Source organism: Falco rusticolus, chromosome 11 (genome assembly GCF_015220075.1).
Source record: "Falco rusticolus isolate bFalRus1 chromosome 11, bFalRus1.pri, whole genome shotgun sequence".
Classification (NCBI taxonomy): Eukaryota; Metazoa; Chordata; class Aves; order Falconiformes; family Falconidae; genus Falco; species Falco rusticolus.
Window position 1 is genome coordinate 11042837 of NC_051197.1, and position 22309 is coordinate 11065145.

The following is a 22309-nucleotide window of genomic DNA, read 5'->3' on the forward strand; positions in this document are numbered from 1 at the left end:
ATATTAAAAATCCAGCACACTTTCTTCACTGGGCTGTTTATTTATTGGAATGGTTTCACACAGCTGCAATAGTAATGCTAAGCCCATTAGGTCATGCTCTGCTTCCACCCAGCTTCTCAGTATATTTAACAATGGACAAATTCCTACCAGCACTGAATTGTTTTATAGAATGATACTTTGTCACATATGTATTTCATGCTAATTCAATTTGTCAGTTCTACTGTTTGAAAAGAAAGAACGAGAAATAGGTCTTCTGTAAAGCACTGACAGTCCTTTCCCCCTCTGTTTCACTAACTCTATTCTTCCCTGTCCTTTATTGCACCTGAATCAGAACAGAAATTTTTCTGCTTGTTACTTTGCTGTGCTCAAAATTCAACAATTAATTATCCCCTCTCACTGCCATAACACCAATCTTTTCTGTATCAAAGATTTCCTTCATGGTTTTTGTTAAGTATAGCACAATTGTTTCTGCTTGTGTCTCTGCTCTTTTTCTTCCCATTCCACTTTATTCTCTTTGCTCTGGCTAAACTACCCTTGAAACCACTCTCAACAAACAATTCATCCATGCTTAGTTTCAGGATGACCCATGAGAGTGGTTATTGTGTGCTTTTGAACAGCACTGAATCCTACAGCAGCTAAGGGATCATTTAGCTGCCATTCATAACTTTCCCACTGACTCATGATGTACCCTAAGGAAACCATGTAACTCTTTTGTGACCCCAATAATTTTGCAAAGTGACCATATTTCCTCTAGGTCATCTCTTTTCTAAGCCAAAAAGTCAACAACTACTCAGTTGTCCCTAGCACAGAAATTGTCCCATACCTCTTGGTTGTTCTTTCATTGATCCAGATATATTTTGTTCAAATACAAGTTATCATCCAGAAAGACTTTCAGTCTTGATTTAAAACTCCACATAACAGAGTATTGCCAATGCTCCTGATCATTTATTTCCTCAGTGTTAAAGATTATCCCTAATTTAACATGTTTCAGCTTTCAGCCACAGGTTCTCGCTAAAGCCTGTTGTATTAAAGAGTTCTTCGGTATTCAGCTTTGCTTTCCTGCTCAGCAGTATATACACTGCATCAAACTGCTCCTTAGCAATTAGCTCCATATTAGCTCTATTGAGTTTACATATGTCATTACAACATGTACCCTCTCTCCTTAAATCATACTTAAGGCTCTTCCCTGTACCTTCTCCAGTCATTAATATCCTCCCTAAACTGTACAAAACAAAGCCACGCTCCATGGCATGTTAAGGCTGACCTACAGAGAGAGCACCATGTCCCTGCCTCTCTACACACCTCCCTAATTGCAGTGCCCATGTCTACAACAGCATTGTTCTGATTATTTGCATGCCTCCAGCGTCCATGTGTTAACGATTCCTCATTTTTTTCTTGGCATTACTCTTTTCCACTCCTGGTCCAAGAGCTGTGAACTGTGATCTTAACTCCTAGGCTTATTGCTTTGAACTTGGTTGTATTACAAAACCTTCATGTGAATATACCAGCCTTCCTAAGCTGTTGTTTGTTCTCTCTAGCTGCTTTATACTCACAGTAATTTACATCTTAGACAATCTCTCTGTCACTCAACAATACTATCAGTGGTGATTTTACATTTACAGAAAGGCTAGGATAACTCAGATAAATCAAAATTAACACAAATCACTAAAAATCAGACTACAACAATATACTGTGAAGGTGAAGCAGGGAAAAGAAAGACCGAAGTTACCGATGACTGCAGACATCCCCAGCTAATGCTGACCTGTTTTGGTAAGTGCCTGCTGTGCATCACACCTCAAAAGCACATGTCCTGCTTCTGGACCCACACTGGCCCAGACAAGTGAAATGTCTCTGTATTTCGTGACGCTAGACTTAACTAAGATCTTTATCAAAATGTCACAATGGTAGATCAAATGCTTTGTGAAATATGTTCCTACACTAATCTGTAGGAAGCAGACTTTATCAATAAACTAGATTGAATTTATCAACAAGACAATCTTGATAAAAATAAAAATTATTGCCAATTATTGATTTATTTATGACCTGGCTAAGTATCAGTATTTGTACTGCGCTCCTTGGGACTGATGTCACGTTAACCATAACACAGCTAGCTGGGTCAGCCTGCTTGCTCTGTTTATTTAATTTTTTTTCCTTAAAAATTGGCACAGTACTATGAGTCTTCTGAAATTTCACTGAAATGCCAGGAGTTATGACAAATGAAATCTCTCTTGACAGTTCTATTAGAGCTTTTTAGTACAGGTTATCTGAGCCTGTTACTTTACAGCTGTTAATGTTACTTATGATGATGAACCTCATCTTTAATTACTTGCAAACTGAAAAGGATTTCATCACCCTTCTGTAATACAAATACTTCACCCTGCATATATTTCAATACTAAGCATTATTACCAAAACTTGCCCACTGTATCTTGTGCCATTGCAAGGCATTCTTCATCAGGTTACTCAGCTGTTTCCACCTTCAGCTTAGTTGTGCCAGCCACAATTTCCTGTAGTACCTTTGGAGTCCTCACTCTATCTTTATAGTTCATAATTCTCCTTGGATATTGATTGCAATATAGCTTCCTTTTTAAAAAATAATAAGCATCCATAATTATGACATTTTCAACTTCTGTTGCATTTTTCATGTGCAGGTTTTATGCAGAGCATTTTATAAATATTCATTAATCTTCAAAATATACCTGAGAGGAAAATAAGTAGTGAGAAGCAAACTGAGTCAGTGGTAAAGAGTCAGTAAGACACTTATCTGATCACTGGAAGTATTGCAGAACTAGGACTAGCACAGACAAGTTCTGTTTCAATGCCTTATTTCATGCTGCAAGTGGAGTTGCACTTTGTAAGGTGATCCTTCGACTAGAGTTATGCAAAAATCATAGAATCATTTAGATTGGAAAAGACCCTTAAGATCATTGAGTCCAACCGTTAACCAAGCACTGCCAAGTCCACCACTAAACCATGTCCCTAAGCATCACATCTACACGCCTTTTAAATACCTTCAGGGATGGTGACTCCAGCATGTCACTGGGCAGCCTGTTCCAGTGCCTGACAGCCCTTTTGGTGAAAACATTTTTCCTAATACCCAATCGAAACCTCCCCTGATGCAACTTGACACCATTTCCTCTTGTCCTATTGCTTGTTACTTGGGAGAAGAGACCCGCCTGGCTGCAGCCTTCTGTCAGGGAGCTGTAGCGAGCAATAAGGTCTCCCCTCAGCCTCCTTTTCCCCAGGCCAAACAGCCCCAGTTCCCTCAGCCACTCCTCATAAGACTTGTGCTCTAGACCCTTCACCAGCTTCATTGCCCTTCTCTGGACACCCTTCAGCATTTTATGAAATAGAGTATTTCAAAAGCCTGAGCATTCAAAAACTAGAACAAGCTGTTAAACAATGCATTTCCATGTAGCTTGAAGGATAAAAAAAATATTAAAATAATAATTGTTAGATTATTTAAGACACACAATGTCAAAACAGGCTAATTTCCCTTGCTGAGAGACAACGAGCCTGCAGAAAATGGAAAGCTGTAGATGAGATATGGCTTTTTAAGGGTTTTGATAGTATTTGATGCAACATTCTGATAAGCCAACTGAGAAAACCAAAGTGCAAATGAAATCACCATAACACGGGTGCACAACTGATTAAAAAATATATTAAAATATTACTATGAGTATATTGTCATTAAACTCAGGCAGGTCTTCTGTTAGGAATCCCACAGGGCCTGTTCTGAATGTAGTCAACAGTTTTGTTTACTCAGGCAATGAAGTAGAGATTTTGCAAGCACTTTGAAGGACAAGATTAGAATAAAAACAATCTTTCTAACCAGAGAACTAGTCCAAGCCTCCAAAGGTGAAATTCTGAAAAGGGAGATGAAAAATGCTTGCACTGAGGAAAGGTAAATCAAGGAAAAAATTCACCCAGGAAAATACACGGCAAGGGAACAGCAGAGCAGCCAAGGAGCTGGGGTGTGTGGTAGCAATCTTTTAAGGTTTCAGTGTATGCAGAGCCATGGAAGTCCTGACTCACAAAGCAAGAGATGCAGAACCTACAGACATCCTACTTACAGTTACTCACAGTTTGTGAAGTATCTCACACACATTCCATGGAGGCTCTGCTTCTGGAATGACCCCACTGCGAACAGGCTGTGGAATGCGGTGGGTATTAGGCAGTTTAACTCTATCCATCTTCTCAAGGAAAGCAGCTCAGAATCTCTGTCAATGCAAGTGCAGTATGTTCTAGGAGAGCAAACATGCTCTTTGTGTATGTCTAATGACTATATAAAATAAAGGGAATAAAATTAGCTGAATTTATGCACATTTTCTGATCATTTTCCAAAATGTTTGCATAACTTGGAGTCATTTTTAAAAATGCCACATGCTCTAGACAGCACATGGATCTGTTGTGTACTGTACTCTATAATACAAAGGAACACAGTGATTTAGACAAGAAGAGTTAAGTAAAGAGTTCAAAAAGCATTAGGATTTGGATTACAGTTTGAAACATTGCCAGACTTTACTAATGGCAACACTAAAGTCCCATGTGTCTGAAGACTGATAGTTCTCAAGCACAACTCATTTTTCCTTTTGGCAAAAAAAAGACCTGCACCTTTGATAAACTTACCTTAGCAAGCAGGTCTAATGTAGTGTGAAGCTGCAGGACAACTCCAGACAACAGTGAAAAAAGAGCCAAGCTTTGAAATCAATCATCTACTTCAGTTAAGTGCGAGGACACAGTTAGGATCAGACCCCGGTGATCTGGCAACTTTCAACATCTCCAAGAAAAAGCTGCAGTGATCCCCTACTACGGAGATTTAACTTCTCAGAGAAATGAGGGGGAAAACTCTCTCTGCTGCACAGTTTTGCTTCCCTTTAGCTACTAAAAGCATAACTCTCCTGCCTCTGTTTTGATCACCAACTGCTATCCAAGTCTTAGTATTCTTTTGGCCTCCTTCCTTAGAAATGCAGCAAGCTCTCTGTGGAGTTTGCCTTGGTTCCCCTCTCAGACAGCTGTGATTAATTCAATGTTCAAGCTCTTGAGTTAATTCTCTCATTAGATCACTTTCCTTCTTCATGGAATGATTATTCCCACAGGAGAAATGAGAAAGACTAAAACAATATTGTGCTAGTATCTGACATGCTGCATCCAGGATGTTTACTTTAAATCAAATTGCCTGGAATTGCTCCAGATCTATGGCTTAAACACAAGAATCTTAACTGGTGGGGAACTGTAGCCATGCATATTGCACAACTTTCCCAGTTTCACTGGAATTCCTCCAAACCTCCCGCTAGGTAAGTGTACCCAGAACACAAACCTCTCCACACAAGTAGGTCAGGTGACACAATCCTTTCATTGCTAGGGTATACCTTAAGACTAAAAAAGTCCTCTTTTTATTACTTTTTATCATACACCAATCACCTTTCTACCCAATGCTATTGTGAAGGTGAAGCCTGGAGCACACAGCAGTGAAATATTGCCAGTGCTCCTGAAATCACAAGCCATTATCTGTGCATTACTCACTGGGAATGTCACATTCCCTCTGGAGGCTCTTGCAGCTCTGGCATGCTCCCCAGTTTTGCTGCCTGCCAAATGGCTCCCCGGGGTATGGCTGGTCACTGGAAGGCATCACCCCACTCAGTTGGACTCTAGCACAGCCTGCTTCTCAGTACCTTTGGTGCAATGTGGATACTCAGGAGGGTTTCCTTAATACCCAGTTCAAGAATACTAAACCTATCTGGACTGACAACTCTGATATCAGGCAGTTACCTTAATGTCACCTTTACCTGAAGCCGTATTACAGTGAAAGTAATAAAAACACTTAATTACAAATTCCAAAATAGACAAAAAAGTTCTAAGAGAAGAGAAGAATCATGCAGCATGGCACTTCAATGAGCTTTACAGTTTCCCTAGCCATTAACAGTTCGGCTGAGAAATTGACAGAGCCATCACCACCTTGCTGGTAGCACAGGCCCTATATTCTGGGGCTGCCTGTGCAGAAAGACTGGTTTTGGGGACCCCTATCGCTCTCCATCCTTGGGTCAATTTCAGTTCAGACCTCTACCCTGCACGTGCACAAACACACACACATAATCATCAAGATTCATTAACCCTCACAGAAATGAAGGTAATAGCTCCTGAGTGTGGCTCAAACCTGCTGAGGGAGTGTTTCCATGCCTGGCTTAGGTCTGGAAAACGTGTTCTCTGACTGTGAAGCACAGTACCTTTACCCGCTGAGATGGAAAACATTCAGACCCTGAAGGGAAGCTTTTTCATCCACTAAAGCTTATGTATCACATAAAAACATAAGCTGACAACAGGTTTATGCAGATATCTAATTAGAATCTAGTGTCCGTAGCTCATTAGAGGCTTTTGGCTGAGTAGATAACATTATATCCAGTCCCACTGGGGTGATAATGGCTTAACCTCCATTGCCTTTGAGGAATACCTTGAAAGTACCCAGGGAGCCCCTTTTCTCCTCCAGTTACATGACTGTGAACTCCAGCAGCCTCTCCCATCTCCCCGCTACTAGGGGCTGCAAATTCATGATGCCACACACGATGCACTCCACTAAAATGTGCATCAACAGAGAATGCTGATCTGTATCGTTAACCTAGGGCATCCACAGTAAATGAAACACCTGGACAAATGTAGGCCTTAACAGAAAGATGTCTTGGAAGTGTGAGAGATGTAGCTTAGTGCACTACAGATATTTCTAGTCCTCATAAACTCTCAGTGGCTCTGTACCTTCTGCAATTCTGGCTTCCCTGAGAGAAGGCTGACTTCAAGTCCTTAAGAAACTTAGGGAAGTGGAACAAAAATGGTCATATCCTAGTAAGGCTTTGTGACCTGGACACTAAAACACAAAGCAAGCTCCTTTCCCTTTTGGTGAGGCTCTCTAACACCTCTCCTCTGACAGGTTAAGTGCATTAAAATACAAGTAGTAACTGCAGTGGGTAATTAGCAATTAAAGTGGCAACTGACTGTACCGTTGAAAGATGATAGTAGATGCCTTAGCACAAAGTGCAGAGATGCACTGCGGTTTGGAATGGGAAGTGAAGATTTCATACTCATGGAAACTGGGGCAGGAATCTGACCTGGCACGTACCGTTTGGCTTTCATGGAGAGTGGCTCCCTGTCACAAAACATCCCACAGGGTTTGTTGTACCTACAAATAGTCAAAGCCCAAGTTTCATGTCTCCTCTGCAAGAGAGAATTTTAGCAGCCAAGTATGGTAAGGATACTTTGTGAATACCAAGTCAAAATGATCCCCAAAGCTATAGGTATGATGGACAGACTTCTGACTAGAGGCAGACAGGCAAAACCACACCTTCAAATCGATTATTTTTCTTTTAGGTTTTTTTGAAACTAAAAGCCCTCCACCTTTATGGAGTTCAGGGAGGGAAAAACCCCAACAAACCCTTAGATCTAACAAAGATCATCCTGTAACAGAGGAGAACCACAACACCCCCGTGCAACAGCTTTTAGCCACCCATTTTTTGTTGCACGTTCAAATGTATCACCCTGTAGTAACAGCACCATCTGCAGGACTTGAGAGCAGGAGCACAGACACCTTAGCTCAGCAGGACATCTTCCAAGCATCTGAAAAGGTTTTCCTGAGAAGCCTTCAGCCAGGGAAATCAAAGCAGCCATGGGCCTCTGTGGGATAACACAGGGAGGACTGCAATGCTTCATGGTACTCTGGCACAGCACAGGATTTTTTCAAGAGAAAGTCTGAACAGCTTGTCTGCAAGATTCTTCTCACTGAGAGGCTTTGGTGCTGTGGCAGCAGCACTTCTGGGCAGGCATGAGCAGTGGGACACGTTGAAGAGCATGCTTTTTTTGTCACCTGTCCTATATGTCCGTCGGCATTCAGCTGGCTTATTGGCAAGTGTCATGCTAGGAGCCTTCTAAATTAAAATCGAAGACATTTTTAATTCCTTCACTGCAATGACTGTCATTCTTGGTGTTAGTTAATCAAAAGGCTCCTCATTTCGCAGTGCAATTTCACACTGCCAGATGTACTTTCAGACTTACTCCTGAAAATCTACGGCTTGTTTTGGGAGATGCACAGTACCGCCCGGGAGCATTAGCGCCATCTTGCACAGCTTTTGTGCGGGTACAGAAGCAGCACGCTGAAGCAGTGCCCTCTTCCGGAGGCAGAACCATTCAACGCCGTTAACACGGTACCGGACAGGCCTTCAGGGCAAATTTAGCAGTCTCAGCAGCGTTATTTTGTGTCTGTAAATTTGGCGCTATGGTGTGAAATCCTAGTACTGGCCAAGTGTCTAACAGCTGACATCAGCCAGCGACTGAGCCACTGGCATTTAGGAGAATTCTAAGCCTTTTACTCACAGGCCACTTCCGATGAATAAAATGTCAGCGCGAGAGGGGTCTGGTTTCTTTTACTGATTCATCAGTGAAAGAAAAATCTCAACGCATTTATTAGCCTAGCTTAAAATTTGTACTGAGTTATATCAGCATGCCTCCAACTGTGTGTGCTTGCAGAAATCTTATTTTTCTATCTGGATCTATATTTTCTGTGGGTATTTTTTTAAGACCAGCTTGAAAGGTAACTTTACCACTCTACTGTCAAGAATATAATGCTGATGAATGGAGAAACCAACAGTCCCCAGAGAGTACCACGACTCAGATCCTTCCCAGAAGCACTTTTAAAAATTATTACAACGAAATGCAGAATCATGAGAAAAGCCTGAGGGGCCATGACCATTGTGGCTGTAAGCAGACATGTTTTTCTTTCCCAGCCTCACAGTAAATAGATATGGAAGCATTCCAAGAGGCTCTCTGATTGCTTTTTGCTGCGGCTGCATGTCATGTTGCATGTCATGCTGCTGGAACAGTTGTGGAAAGCTCAGGAGGGATGCTTTTCTCTCAGGATCAGTGCCAGCTCTGCCAGACCCCGTGATCGTGTGCCTGTAACTCAGTATGTGATGCTCATCCTTTGGTCAGTGCTCAGGCATGTGGTGACTCAGTGAATTATACAGACTAAGGTGGAAGCATGCTCTGCGATGAAACATCAGTGCTGGAATGATGAGGAAGGCCCAAACATGGCACGACATTACAGAGTGGGTGCGTGGGCCAGTTCCACCTCTGGTCGGTTGGCTCTGATGCCAGCACTGAGCAAAGGACAGGCAGTTCTCCCACCTTCCATCTCTGGGGTTTCCCCAGGCAGACAGTAGCTGTGGTTACTCACCAACACTGCCAGGTTTCTCTCTCACAAGCACAGATTAAGGCAGCTAGAAATCCAGTGTGCAAAAGCATGCCTGAAGGGAATACAACTGAGGGACAGAAACTGTGAAGTTAGTGAACAAGGTGACATCAGCACCAGGCGCAGTAAGCAAACCCATCAGAGGACCAGCTTTAACCACTGACAAAGCTCCTCACAGAGCAGGCAGCCAGCCCATGGTGCAGCAGCCAGAGGCACCCGTGGGGGTTGAACAGGCCTCACAGGGCCAAGTGACTAGGCAAGCACAGAGAGTAAGGCTCACACGGATGTACCACAACCAGAGCAGATCCACCTCTTAGGCCCCCTGAGGGAGAAGGGCGCTCAGCACGAAGAACACCCCTCAGCAAGCCCTTGTGCACAACCCACCCCCGCCAGCCCCCTGCTCGCCTCAGCGAGACGAGCAACCCTTCCCGCCAACAGCCCCCGCGCGCCCGCCCCTCCCCCCCGCGCATGCGCCGCGGGCCGGCAGCGCGGGGTGCCGTTGCGCATGCGCCAAGCGCCCGCGGGCGGCAGGGGACGGCGGGGGAGAGGCGCCGCCGCCGCCTGAGGGAGGGAGGGCTATGGCGTGCGCAGCGGCCGCGAAGGGCGGCGGGAGCTCCTTCTCCGACCGGCACGCCCGCCTCCTCCTGGCCCAGATCAACCGGCTGCGGGCCGGGCAGAGCTTCTGCGACGTGCGGCTGGAGGTGGGCCCGGAGGCGTTCGCCGTGCACCGGCTGGTGCTGGCGGCCAGCAGCCCGTACTTCGCGGCGCTCTTCGCGGGTGGCATGAAGGAGTCCGGCCGCGACGTGGTGCGGATCGCGGGCGTCGAGGCGGGCACCTTCCACACGCTCCTCGACTTCATCTACACAGGTAAGGGCCGAGGGGGGCGGCGGGGCCGGTTGCCCGGCGGTGGCCCGAGGGCCGCAGCCTCGAGCGGAGCCCCGCTGCCGTGTGCGTGCCCGCAGGGGTGGTGAGCATCGGGGAGCACAACGTGCAGGAGCTGATCGTCGCCGCCGACATGCTGCAGCTCACCGAGGTGGTGGAGCTGTGCTGCGAGTTCCTGAAGGGGCAGATCGACCCGCTGAACTGCATCGGCCTCTTCCAGTTCTCCGAGCAGATCGCCTGTCACGACTTGATGGAGTTCACCGAGAGCTACATCCACGCGCACTTCCTGGAGGTGCAGAGCGGGGAGGAGTTCCTGGCGCTGACAAAAGAGCAGCTGATTAAGATCCTGCGAAGCGAGGACCTGAGCATCGAGGACGAGTACCAGGTTTTCTTAGCGGCGATGCAGTGGATTTTGAAGGATGTGGGGAAAAGGAAGAAATACGTCGTGGAAGTACTGGAGCCCGTTCGATTCCCGCTGCTACCAGCACAAAGGCTGTTAAAGTACATAGAAAGTAAGTGAAAGAAGGAGAGAAAGAATGTCAGGTGCTTGTATTTGAGCGAGCTGTGTGTTGTTCAGAGTTACTGTGTTTTGATGGATTTCTTTTAGGTTAATAGCATCATGAGTGAAAATGTTTACTCCTGAGCAAACGAGTCCTATTTTTTAACAAATAAGCACAGCTTACTTTAAAAACGTGCTTTTGAAAAAGTCCTGTAAAAGCAAGCAATCTTGATTTGTCTGCGAATTTAGGAGAAGCTAGTAACTTTTCTACAACTGAGTTACTTACTGTCTGTAACTTTTCACTGTGCCTTTTTTATTCTGCTTATTTCCTCAAGGTATTCCAGATTTCAGCCTTCGGGTGGCCCTGCAAACTCTGTTGAAAGAATATTGTGAAGTGTGTAAATCTCCAAAAGAGAACAAGATCAGCAGTTTTCTGCAAGCTTCTAAAGGTCGTCCCCGGAGGAAAGCCAGGAAGTACCTTTATGCAGTAGGTTAGAATGTGACTGTTTGAACCTTGTAAAACAAATTATGAAGTAGTATCTCATATTACAGTACTGAAGTAGGAGATACTGGACTTTTTTTTAATCAAAAAATAGCAAAATGTTTCATCTCGCTGAGTGACCATGTGAGCTGCTTTCAGCTTAGAATTGCACAGAAGTGCAGCATTCACATTTCTTGCTATTATGACATGGCATTCAAAGCCTAGATTTGTCTTTCAGAAATTATTTGTCTTGGGTGGTAAGCTGCAAATCAGGAAAAGATTTGCCCAGGGTTCAGTGCTGGAATGGTGTATGCGCATTTACTGCACTCTCTGTTCTTCTGAAGGCTGAAGTTTATCTAGCATACCTTGGTTCATGTGATAGGATACTTGAAATCGCAAGTTTTCAGCAAAACTGCAGCTTTGTATTGGAAGGGAATGCTCGTTTCACCCTATGGGGAAGTAATACCGACTTATGGTAGCAAAGGCTGTTGGCTGGTGTCTGTGTTTTAGTAAGAACGTCAATGGTAATATTTGTAGTGTTTTGAAGTGGTCAGCTCAGGAACAAGTTACATGACCCTCAAGGGAACCGTTCTTCCTTGTGTGCTGGAGAAACAATGCTACGTGGAAAAGTCCAGTTCCTACTGAAAGTGTCTAATGGCTGTTACTGTAATTTTTTCAATGGTTTAGATATAGGAGCATGGGGATAAGCAGGAAGCTATTACTCAGCCATGATCTTTTCACTTACTTTCTAGGTGGGTACACCCGGCTGCAAGGAGGGCGCTGGAGTGATAGTAGAGCCCTCAGCTGTGTGGAGCGATTTGACACCTTCAGCCACTACTGGACCACAGTGTCCTCTCTCCACCAGGCCCGGAGTGGGCTGGGTGTGGCTGTGGTGGGAGGAATGGTCTATGCCATTGGAGGTAACAGCTGAACTGTGCTTTCTTTGTTACATGGATGCTATAGAACTCGTGGGTGGGGATTTTTAAAATTCTTCTTCCTGTAATTGGTTCTGAGGAACCCAACAGTAGATAATACAACAGATGTAATAACAATTGAATTGCAGTTCCTTGGTGCTCTACTGACAGTGCCCTGTGAATGCCTGTTTGGGCTCCTGTGTTCGCCATTTTTTTACTAAGCTGCTCTCCCCTTATGGTGTAGCAGCTCACAGGTAAGTGTATGGACATTTGCAGGTATACTGAGAGGTGATGGATATTCTGCAGACTTTGTGTACCATCCCTAAGAGCATTTCTTTTCTCACTTGTAGTCTAGCAGACGCCCATAGTGTAAAAGGCTTGTGACCTGCCTACCTGGAAAGGCTTGTTGTGTATGTTTGCACAAGGGTGCGATGAGTAGCTATTCCAGCCCATTGTTAAAGAATGCATATGTCTAGTGTTTTTTGTCACCACAAAACACATTCTTTGGTCTTGAAAACCCTGTCAGTTGTGCTGCAGAGTAAAAAGTGCATAGCACTGCGGTTGTCCACCCCTCTGATGTTTTTAGTAATGTTTTAGGGAACTGTTGATGAAAGCTGTTCCTAGTGGTGATTCAGTTCTGGATATAAACAAAGCTTTTGCTACTTTGGCCATTTGGCTAGCTAAAAGATGTTGTTGTATTCAAATGCTGTCTGTCCTGGAAGGAGTTGAAGAACTCTTCTATATCTGCAGTGCAAAACATTGTGTTTACCCTGTCTCTGTTTTTGATCTTACTGTGCAGGTGAGAAGGACTCGATGATTTTTGACTGTACTGAATGTTATGATCCTGTTACTAAGCAGTGGACCACTGTGGCTTCCATGAACCATCCCCGTTGTGGACTGGGAGTGTGCGCGTGCTATGGTGCTATCTATGCTTTAGGTAAGTTTTGGGTTTTTTCTAGGTGAGGTTAATTTTGAAGGTTAATTCATGGAACTTGTAAATTGATGCTAGAAGTTTTCCCCATGTCCGATGGAGCCAATGCCAGCCACCTCCGACAGACCCACCACTGGCCAAGGCTGAGCTAATCAGTGACGGTGATAGTGCCTCTGTGATAGCGTATTAAGAAGGGTGGGAGAAATCTGCATCAGTGAGAGGAGTGAGACTGTGTGCAAGCAACAACTCTGCAGACACCAAGGTCAGTGAAGAAGGAGGGGCAGGGAGGGCTCCAGGCACCAGAGCAGAGATTCCCCTGCAGCCTGTGGTGAAGACAACGGTGAGGCAGGCTGTGTCCCCTCAGCCCATGGAGGTTAATGGCAGAGCAGATACCCTCCTGCAGCCCATGAAAAACCCCATGCCAGAGCAGGGGAATGCCCAAAGGAGGCTCTGGGCAACCCACATTGAAGGAGATTTTCTGGCAGGGCTTGTGACCCTGCAGAGGACCTACACTGAAGCAGTCTGTGCCCGAAGGACATTTTTCGATGGTGCTCATGGGAGGGACCCACGCTGGGGCAGCAAGTGAAGAACTGCAGCCCATGGGAAGGACTCATGTTGGAATTCATGGAGCACCGTCTCCCACGGGAGAGACCCCACAGTGAAGCAGGGGAAGAGTGTGAGGAAGGAGTGGCAGAAACAACCTGTGATGAACTGATTGTAACCCCCATTCCCCGTCATAGAGAAACTGGGAACTAAGTTAAGCCTGGGAAGAAGGGAGGGGTGGGGAGGAATGTGTTTTTCTGATTTGAATGGTAATAAATTAAACTAATTTTCCCAAAGTCGAGTCTGTTTTTCCTGTGACAGTAATTGCTGAGTGATCTCCCTGTCCTTATCTTGGTGCATGAGCCTTTGGTTATATTTTCTCTCCCCTCTCTGGTTGAGGAGGGGAGTGACTGAGCAGTTTTGGTGGGCACCTGGCATCCAGCCAGGGTCAAACCACCACACTGGATGAAGTTAATGTTAAATGTGTTAATTCATGGAACTTGTAAATTGATTTGATCTTAAATATTACATCTTGGTGTTGCGAATTTGCAAACTTAAGTTTGGAAAAACAGCTGTTCACATGAGCATTAGTATACCAAATCTTTGTGGATTAGTTATTGCTCAATTGTAATTTATTTCCATTGTAGATTGTGTGCTGGTTTCAGAATTAGTCTGTCCTGGAAAAGTGCACCATACGTCTAAAAATGTGGCTAACATGCAGCTTCATGCCACTAAATTCTTCCCTGTGTTTGCTATTATTTGCAGGAGGTTGGGTTGGAGCAGAGATTGGCAACACAATTGAGAGATTTGATCCTGAAGAAAATAGTTGGGATGTGGTGGGAAGCATGGCTGTGCCTCGTTACTGCTTTGGGTGTTGTGAAATGCAAGGTGAATATTGTTAAATAGTTCCAAGAGCCATTGGATTTTGAAGCTTTATGTTTCAGTCATGACTTTTACTTTTGTCTTGTACTGTGCTGTCAATTGCTCACGCTTGTACCTTGCTTACTTGTTCTTGTACCGTATTTTTCACTCTGCAGAACTTAAAAGACTATGAAGTTCTTTGTCTTCTGCCTTTTATCTCATGAAAACCATACTGGAAGCCATGTAAAAACTGTTACCCAGCTAGTCTTTTAATAGTTGACTGTGCTTCCAGATACTGTTTTTATTTACCTTCCATATGTAGGTTTGTATATGTTTGTTTGTGACGATCATGAATTGCCACAGATTATTTTAAGATCGTCATGTCTAAAGACATCCAGACCTGGTCAGCAGTTGCAGCCTTCTGAATTCTCTCCGTTGCACTTGATTAATTGCTGCTTCCATCAAGAGCTTCTAGTGCCTGAGCCTCAAGTTACTAATAAAAAAAAGCTTTATGTATGGTGCTACTGGACAAATGGAGGATTTTAATCTGGCATGCTTAAGGCATCTTAATGTCAAGCTGAAACTTGTATTGTGACAAACATTTTCTGTCTTTCAAACCTTTGTGTTAGGAAACCTAACAGAGAAGAAATTTTGTTTCTACAGGTTTAATTTATGTTGTCGGTGGTATCAGCAATGAAGGAGTAGAGCTACGTTCTGTGGAAGTCTACGACCCAATATCTAAACGTTGGTCTGAGCTCGCTCCAATGGGCACCCGAAGAGCGTATCTTGGTGTAGCCGCTCTCAACGATTGTATCTATGCTGTGGGAGGCTGGAATGAATCTCAGGATGCGCTAGCTACTGTAGAAAAATACTCCTTTGAAGAGGTATGGTAGAGTCCCTTCCTCTCATAAATGTAGATTGCATCAATTTCGTGTAAGATGCTACAGAGGTAGCCTGCTTCCTTTAAAAAGAAAAAAAGTTGGAAATTACATTTTCTTTTCACTACTGGCTGGTAATCAGAGTGAAACAAAGCTTTGGTGACCTCAGGGTCTGTCTGTCCTAACCAGTCTGTAGAATCTTGCTATTTGGCTTAGTGAGGTGTTTACAAAGATTGTATGCATGCTTTTGGGAAACTGAAAGCTCACCAGTACTGATGATGCATAGATAATACTGCAGTTTGGTAAACACTTCTTAGGGTTAAGATGGGGGGATAGATTCCCCCTCTGCAATAGAATGGTCAATAATCTGACTAGAGAGAAAAAGCTCCCTGAAAAAGTAAGAGTTGCCCTTTGTTGCAAAAGCTGAGGATCTTTCTTATGCATCAAAATGTAGTGGTGTTTCAGCGTGACTAGAAAAATCACTTTGAACACTTTTGAGTAAGGTAAGAAATTACTCCCGACTGTTGTTACTCATGTTTCTATGATGCTCTTTGGAACAGTAGCCACTGTTACAAGCAGAACATAATCCAGTGTGCCACTCTGTTCTATTCTTGGAATTGAATCTAGTTTTCCTTATTTCCCACCTCAAACTGTGTAGCAGTTCTCCATTTTGGAGACAGACTGCATCTTGCAGTGCCCAAAGAAAGGGAGGGTTGTTGTGTATGGATAGTATGTGATCTGCTTTTTAGCGACTAGCAGGATTTGGGCCACTTGTCAAAATGTTGTCATTCCAGTCTTGATAATCCTCTTGATACTGTACACATGCCATATTTGAGCCTGTGAAGCATATGCGTAGTGTGCTTTGCGTATGTTTCAGTCTTTAAGCTTTAAACGTTACTTTTACCAGAATTGCCCTCAACCTACTTGTTGACTCTTTCACCTTCTCATTAGGAAAAGTGGGTTGAAGTTGCGTCAATGAAGGTACCAAGAGCTGGCGTCTGTGTTGTGGCTGTGAATGGATTTCTTTATGCCTCGGGAGGCCGAGCTCCCAGTCATGATTTTGCTGCTCCAGTAACCTCAGACTCTGTTGAAGCTTATAACCCTCATATGGACAGTTGGACTGAAATTGCCAACATGATTACCAGTCGCTGCGAAGGAGGTGTAGCTGTGCTGTAAAACACAGAGAAGACAAAGAATGAGTAAATCGTGTCTCCTCATATTTCCAGTTTCATTGGCCAGAAACCTCTTCTAACACAGGAGCTTTTGTAGAGACAAGGGAGAGTTAAATCTGAGGGATTTCCCTGAGCAAAAAGAAATATTACCACTCTTGCCCTTCATAGTAAATTGGCTTATCCAATGTCTGTCTTGGGAAGTATTCTGTTAAGAGTAGGAATGCCTCTTACGACTGGATTAAGCTTACTGAAATAAATGGCAAATTTACCTTGTAAAAATCTGAAGAAATCATTCCAGCACATTCAGAGACATTAATCAAGCTGTTAACTCTCTAAGGTGCACCAAAGCTAGCGTCTTTAGCTGGCCTTATAATCCAGAAGGTTACTCTAGACAGCTAGGAGTTACCTATAGATAAAAGCAGATGGGCTTACTTGGTTAGCATTAGTTGTCCTTTTTTGGCAGAAAACAAGAGAAAACAGATGGGGAAGACTTAGTACCTCTACTTACGACCTTGACGCATTTGAGCCTCTTGTCCGCTGCTGGACATGATGGGCATTAAATGTGAATTGGGGTATTTACTTTCTGGCCGCTGCACTAACTTGGATGGTGAGTGGCTGAAAAATTCCTGTTCTGGAAGGTTATTTTCACAGTTCTAATAATGCCATTACACTTCAGCATAGGCTTTTCTTCTCAGTGGTTTCAGTGGTGACAGCAGAGCTCCTTTTTGAGTAAGCTCTGATGAATTTTATATAGAAATGCTACTCATTAGATTAGCTGTTCTGTTTAGTACTGCTGTTAGTATAAAAATACAGGGAAAGCCTTTTGCCCTTTCCCCCTCACGCTGTAGTTAATTGTGTTTTTACCCTGTGTGACACATGCTGAGACTTGGCATTGGAATATGTGCTATTCTAAAAGGTACACGCTTTGTTCATCTTTGCTACATCTTGTATCCTGTCTCTTCCAGATTTGAGTGGATGGAGTTTTTGATGATAGATTCAGCTGCATTCAGCATTAAAAGTGATGCTATTACTGTGTTTTAAGGAGTTTGTATTTAGCTTGGATACACTTAGAACAATACTACTAGGAGTTTGGAGTTAGTTCTAGATTCATTTAATTAACATACTTGAAGTTGCTTTTTGCACAACGACTGCATTTTCTGCACACTTGCGGATGAACTGGATGGAGTCTGAAAAGGCTGTTTGAACTTTGATAGAAGACTAGAACACAAAACCACAGCTGGAATATCACAAAACAGGAAGCCTGCACTGTGTAGGTCAATATCCCCTGTGTAAAATTAACAAATCAATACATGAATAAAATCCTCCAAGGTGAGTGTTGCAGGTAGCTTAAGAATCTAGGTATTGCATTCTAACATAGGGTTGGGTTGGGAGATTGCCAGGCTAAAACATGTAGATGGAGCATTTGTTTCTCTTGACCATTCTATAATCTTGTGTGTGCTTTTACTTCAAAAGATTTCTTACGTGTGTAAACTAATGTCTATGCTGTCTCTTTTTTTTTTTTTTCTCCAAGTTCAGGCTTGTTTTAAACAGCTTTTCATAATAAAATGCATTTTCAAAACTAACTGTGGAATACTCTTGAATATTTGTTTTCCTATCATCATGAGCTGTATCACTGCCACTTTCATAGAATAGATATTTTTATTTTTTTTTACTGGAAATTCTGTTCTTTGCAGAATGAACCGATAATATTTTAAATCACAGTATGTGCTTTATTGTGTATAGAACACTGAAGGAGCAGTGCTTTAGGAGAACTGAGGATTACCTAAACTGGTCCTAAAACTGTGTGTGGCTGTCACTTCAGCTGTCTTTTTGCATCTTACAGTGTACTTAAAGAATACTTAAGATACAAAGCCTACAGTAAACATGCCCACATATAACTTTAAGGTTTCTTGAGGTAGCTGAGGCAAGAAAAGAAAATCCATGTGACTTAGGCTGTATCTTCTTCCCTAAATGACATGTTAGAAAGACTCAAGTAGAAATAACACGTTTCTGCAGTGTTTTCAATAACTGACCCATCATGCGGTGTTTGCAGGCTACAAGTCCATTTGTACCTGTCCCAGGTGCTCCAATAAAACTAATTTTGAGGAGGAGGAAGGCATAAACTACATTCAATCCCATTATCTGACCCCTTAGCACCAGCAGTTAAGTCCATATGTCATATCACCACTTGATAATACTTTAATGTAGGAGTATGATAGATCTTGATGGCTATGTTGCATGCAGCTTCCTTGGCTAGGCAGCCCTAAGCGCAAATAAAACCTAGGAACAGATGGCCCAGGTATCCTTTTTTATTTAAGCTCAAGTAGGAAGACAACTTTCTGTCTTGTGGCACCTTGTTGAAGATACAATGCTAGAAGGCTTTCCCCACTCCGTCACAGCAGCTGGATGACGTGTTTCAGGTAAGTGCTGACCTCAGCTTGCCGCTGCAAACAAACCTTACCTATCCGTTCTTACCTGACTAGCACTTAACCACGTATCATTTTCAGCACCTTCTCAGCTGGAGTAAGACAAGAGTCTTCCACCACATAGGAATCAGACATGTATGTACTTTTGCATAATTTTCTGCTGCTTCTTTAAACACTAAGCTAGAAGAACTGCTTTCACCTCATTACTGTTCATGACTGTGCAGTTGTTTTCCTCACCACAGAACATCACACGTTATAGTTAAACCAGGTACTTTAATAATTCGGCATGTCATTTGAATCTCCATTTTAAATTCGTATGACAGTAACATCTCACTGAAGAGTGATGCTTTGTTCTACGGGTAAGGACAGACTCATGCCTGCCTTGGAAGTCATTGCTATTCACAATCCTTCCCTCCTAAACTCACTTAAGTCATTTGCTTTGTGAATAAGCATCTTGATCCCTGCCCATCTTACTACTTCTAAGCACAAGTAAGTTTTATTTCCCCTGGAACTCAATAGAACCTTATTGGCCAATAGCTTCGTCCTATTGATTTATTATTTTGTGTTCTGCCATTTAGGTCTTGTGTTACTTGGCTGCTCCTCTAAAATAACCTTCAGCGTTAGAGTAGCTAACAGTGATAATACCATCACCACTGTTCCCACTACCCTCAGTACTTTGAACCACCTAGGATAAGGGGGAAGAAGGGAAACGTCATAATGTAGTGCTATCCCTAAGGCTATTATTAGCATTACTGCACCTTCAGTGACATCTTTAAGAAGTAAGGCTTGACAGGCAAAGATTGCAGGAACTGTACTGTTAGCCAGGTTCATCCAGTCTGGCTTGGCCGGGCTGTTTTCTGGGAGAGCAAACCCCCACCTCATTCCTCCTATGAAAGAGACTGTTGTGGCACCATACATAACCTGAGCAAACACCAGCTCGGGGTAGTAGGTCCCTTGGGTGGCCATTACCAGTGGCACAGAAACAAACGGAATTAGCCCTGCGAGGCTCAAGTAAAGGGCTGGCTTGGGAGAATCCTTGAGTGATTCCATACTTCGTTTGAAGACGCCCAAATCTTTGGTCTCAGATTCTTTGGGAGTTTTCTTCTTGAAGAAGGGGAGAGAGGTGTGAAAAGCCTGGAGCTTGGTTGCATATACTGATGTTGGGTTGAGGCTTGGAGGTCTTGAGAGAGGACACATACCTCTCTGCAGCTGGAGGCCAAGAGAAGACCAAGTTGTCTTATTCTTTCCATACAGTAGTAGTCTGGGACTGGTTAACTTCTGGAGCTGCAAGTATAAAACTTGTTCTGACCACCTTACAATGCAGGCTCATGGATCTACAGTTACCTAAGCTACCTATGAAATACTACACCAAGTAGTTTTCCAAGTCAAGTCACAACTGCCCTTCATCTCAGTTTTCAGGTGTTTTTAACTTAACTACCTAAGCTAACCAACACAGCTTTCACAACCTAGCCGATAAAGAGCAACTAGGCTCTTCATAGTAAGCAAACCTTACTCACTACAAATGGTTTGTATATCCACCTATTCTTCCACCCACGCATGAATTCTTTAGGCATTTTTAAGTTAGTATCTTAACTGCTCTGTTTCAGAGTAGAATATAAAACCATTACAGAAGCAGGACATAGTCACCCCCGAAACCAGCTACTATCCCCTGACTACCAAAAAGAGAGAAGAAAAAAAAGACCTTTAGACAATAAAGTTTTCTTTTTATAGAAGAAATAGCTTTAGCTAAAAGCTACTGTAGAAACTAGGAATCCTCTCAGAAAAGCTGACTGATAAACATGTGGCTACTCCAACTTGTAAGTCACGGCTCAAGTCATATCTTTTGCTATTTTACTTCTAAATAAAAACAGACACCAAAAAAACCTGCAGAAACTTACTTTGAAAGGTGTGTGGAAGCAGCATCGTTGTATGAGAGGAAACATACTTGTTTTCTCAAGGCCTGAAACAGAAAAGTTGATGAGAAGGCCTGAAACTGATGAAAAGCCAAGTTTGTCTTACGTCCAAAGTCACAGCCTAGACTTACCAGATGCCACTCTTACAGGTGCGTATTTACAGACAAATGCGTACTCAATCCTTATTTACCCACTACCGAATATTTAGTTTCGAGTAGCCCTAGACCTGAAGTTCTAAAAGCGTAATAATTGTTACAAAACCCATAAGGAGTTAAAGAACCGAGCATCAGGGGAACAGGCGATGGCGTCGCACTTACGGGTCGCCTCCTCTTCGCGGGACAAAGGCTGCGCGCAGCTGAGGAACGGCCGGTTGCTGCAAGGCAGGGGCAGGGACCCTGCCCCTGACCGGGCCAGGCGAGCAGCCTGCCGGTGGACCTGACTCCCCGCGTTCCCGGTGCTGCTGCTCCGGAGCAGGGGGGCTCCGCGCGCCCCAGGCCCCAGCACGCAGGGGGAGGATGGGGGCTCTGTGTCCGGGATGGGGGCGAGGCGGCTGCCCCGGGGTGGCACGGAGGGTGCCGCTACTGCGAGTGCCAGGCTGTGCCTGCCGCTAGGCCCCTGCCCCGCCGGTGCCCACCGGTCCCCGCTGACGCGGCTTCCGGTGCCCCAGGAAGCGTTCCGGCGGGGCCCGGCGCTCCGCGGTACGAGCCCGGGCAGGAACAGGCGCGGCACCTTTTGTTCCGCCAGGCCGGGGAAGCGCCCAGGCGTGCGTGGCACCCCCCGGAGCCGGAGGTGCCAGTCGCTGGCGTGTTTGGCACCGGGGGCAGCGGAGCCGGCAAGGCACGCTCCTTCCCCTGTCGCCGCAGCGGCCCTGCTCGCTCCCGGCCCGGCAGCTGGCAGGGGGGGCGGCAAGGGCCTGCGCTGCCGCCGGGGCGGGGGGGGGCGCTGCTGCTCACCGTGTCCCGGGACCTCCGGCGCGGGCGAGCCACGCCCCACGGAGAGGCGCGCGGGCGGACTACAAACCCCAGCCTGCCCCGCGGCGGGCGGGCGGGCGCGCGGCCTTGCGGGACGCGCAGCCTCCGGTGGCGACCGGGAGTCGCCGAGGGCGGTGCGTGCCGCCGCTCTGATTGGCGGGGCGAGGGGTGCGCGCGCGCCCCTCTCCCAGGCCGGGGCGGGGGCGGGGAGCGCTCCGCGTGGCCGGCGGGGGAGCCGGAGGGGGCGTGTCCCTTCCGCCTCCTGGCCCCGCCCCGCGCGCTCGCAGGCCCCGCCCCCTCCGGCCCCCGGCCGGGCAGGGCCGGGCAGCCATTTTGGGCAGAGCTTTGTTATGGTTCTGGGGCCGCAGGAGGCAGCGAGAGGGGCCTGGCCGGTGAGTGCGGCTCCCACACCCCTCCTCCCGGCGCCCCGCCGCGCCTTCCCGCGCGGCCCCGCCAGCCGCCGGCCCGCGGCCCGGCCCGCCGCTCCTCGCCGGCTCGGCGGCCTCGCAGCGGCCCGGGATCGGCCTCCCGCCAGGCCGGGACCCCACTGGCGGCGGCGGCGGGGGCGGTGCGGCCGCCGGGGGGGCTCCCTCCGCCCTCGGCCGCG

At 45.4% G+C, this 22309-nt stretch overlaps 3 protein-coding genes across 5 annotated transcripts in view; 2 read left to right on the forward strand and 1 right to left on the reverse strand.

Moving 5' to 3' along the window:
• Positions 1-9748: 9748 nt before the first annotated feature.
• LOC119155418 (intracisternal A particle-promoted polypeptide) lies at positions 9749-17935 on the forward strand. The gene is made up of 8 exons (XM_037404085.1): positions 9749-10098; positions 10194-10625; positions 10948-11103; positions 11846-12013; positions 12807-12944; positions 14247-14369; positions 15006-15226; positions 16172-17935. The coding sequence occupies exons 1-8, from the start codon at positions 9810-9812 to the stop codon at positions 16394-16396; spliced, it is 1752 nt and encodes a 583-aa protein (XP_037259982.1). The 5' UTR covers positions 9749-9809; the 3' UTR covers positions 16397-17935.
• A 640-nt stretch (positions 17936-18575) lies between these two features.
• Positions 18576-21731, reverse strand: TMEM69 (transmembrane protein 69). Of its 3 annotated transcripts, none has more exons than XM_037404088.1 (3): positions 21685-21731; positions 20717-20778; positions 18576-20102 (listed from the first exon to the last, which is right to left on the reverse strand). In XM_037404088.1, the coding sequence occupies exons 2-3, from the start codon at positions 20759-20761 to the stop codon at positions 19374-19376; spliced, it is 774 nt and encodes a 257-aa protein (XP_037259985.1). In that variant the 5' UTR covers positions 20762-20778; positions 21685-21731; the 3' UTR covers positions 18576-19373. The 3 variants fall into 3 exon arrangements, with proteins under 3 accessions (XP_037259985.1, XP_037259984.1, XP_037259983.1); XM_037404087.1 differs by lacking the exon at positions 21685-21731 and adding an exon at positions 21045-21403; XM_037404086.1 differs by lacking the exon at positions 21685-21731 and adding an exon at positions 21049-21402.
• Positions 21732-21982: 251 nt separating this feature from the next.
• The window catches only part of GPBP1L1 (GC-rich promoter binding protein 1 like 1), a 35184-nt gene continuing 34857 nt past the window's right edge, over positions 21983-22309 (forward strand). The window contains exon 1 of the mRNA XM_037403527.1: positions 21983-22094. The gene's annotated coding sequence lies outside the window, so the exon portion shown is untranslated. The remainder of the gene's footprint in view (positions 22095-22309) is intronic.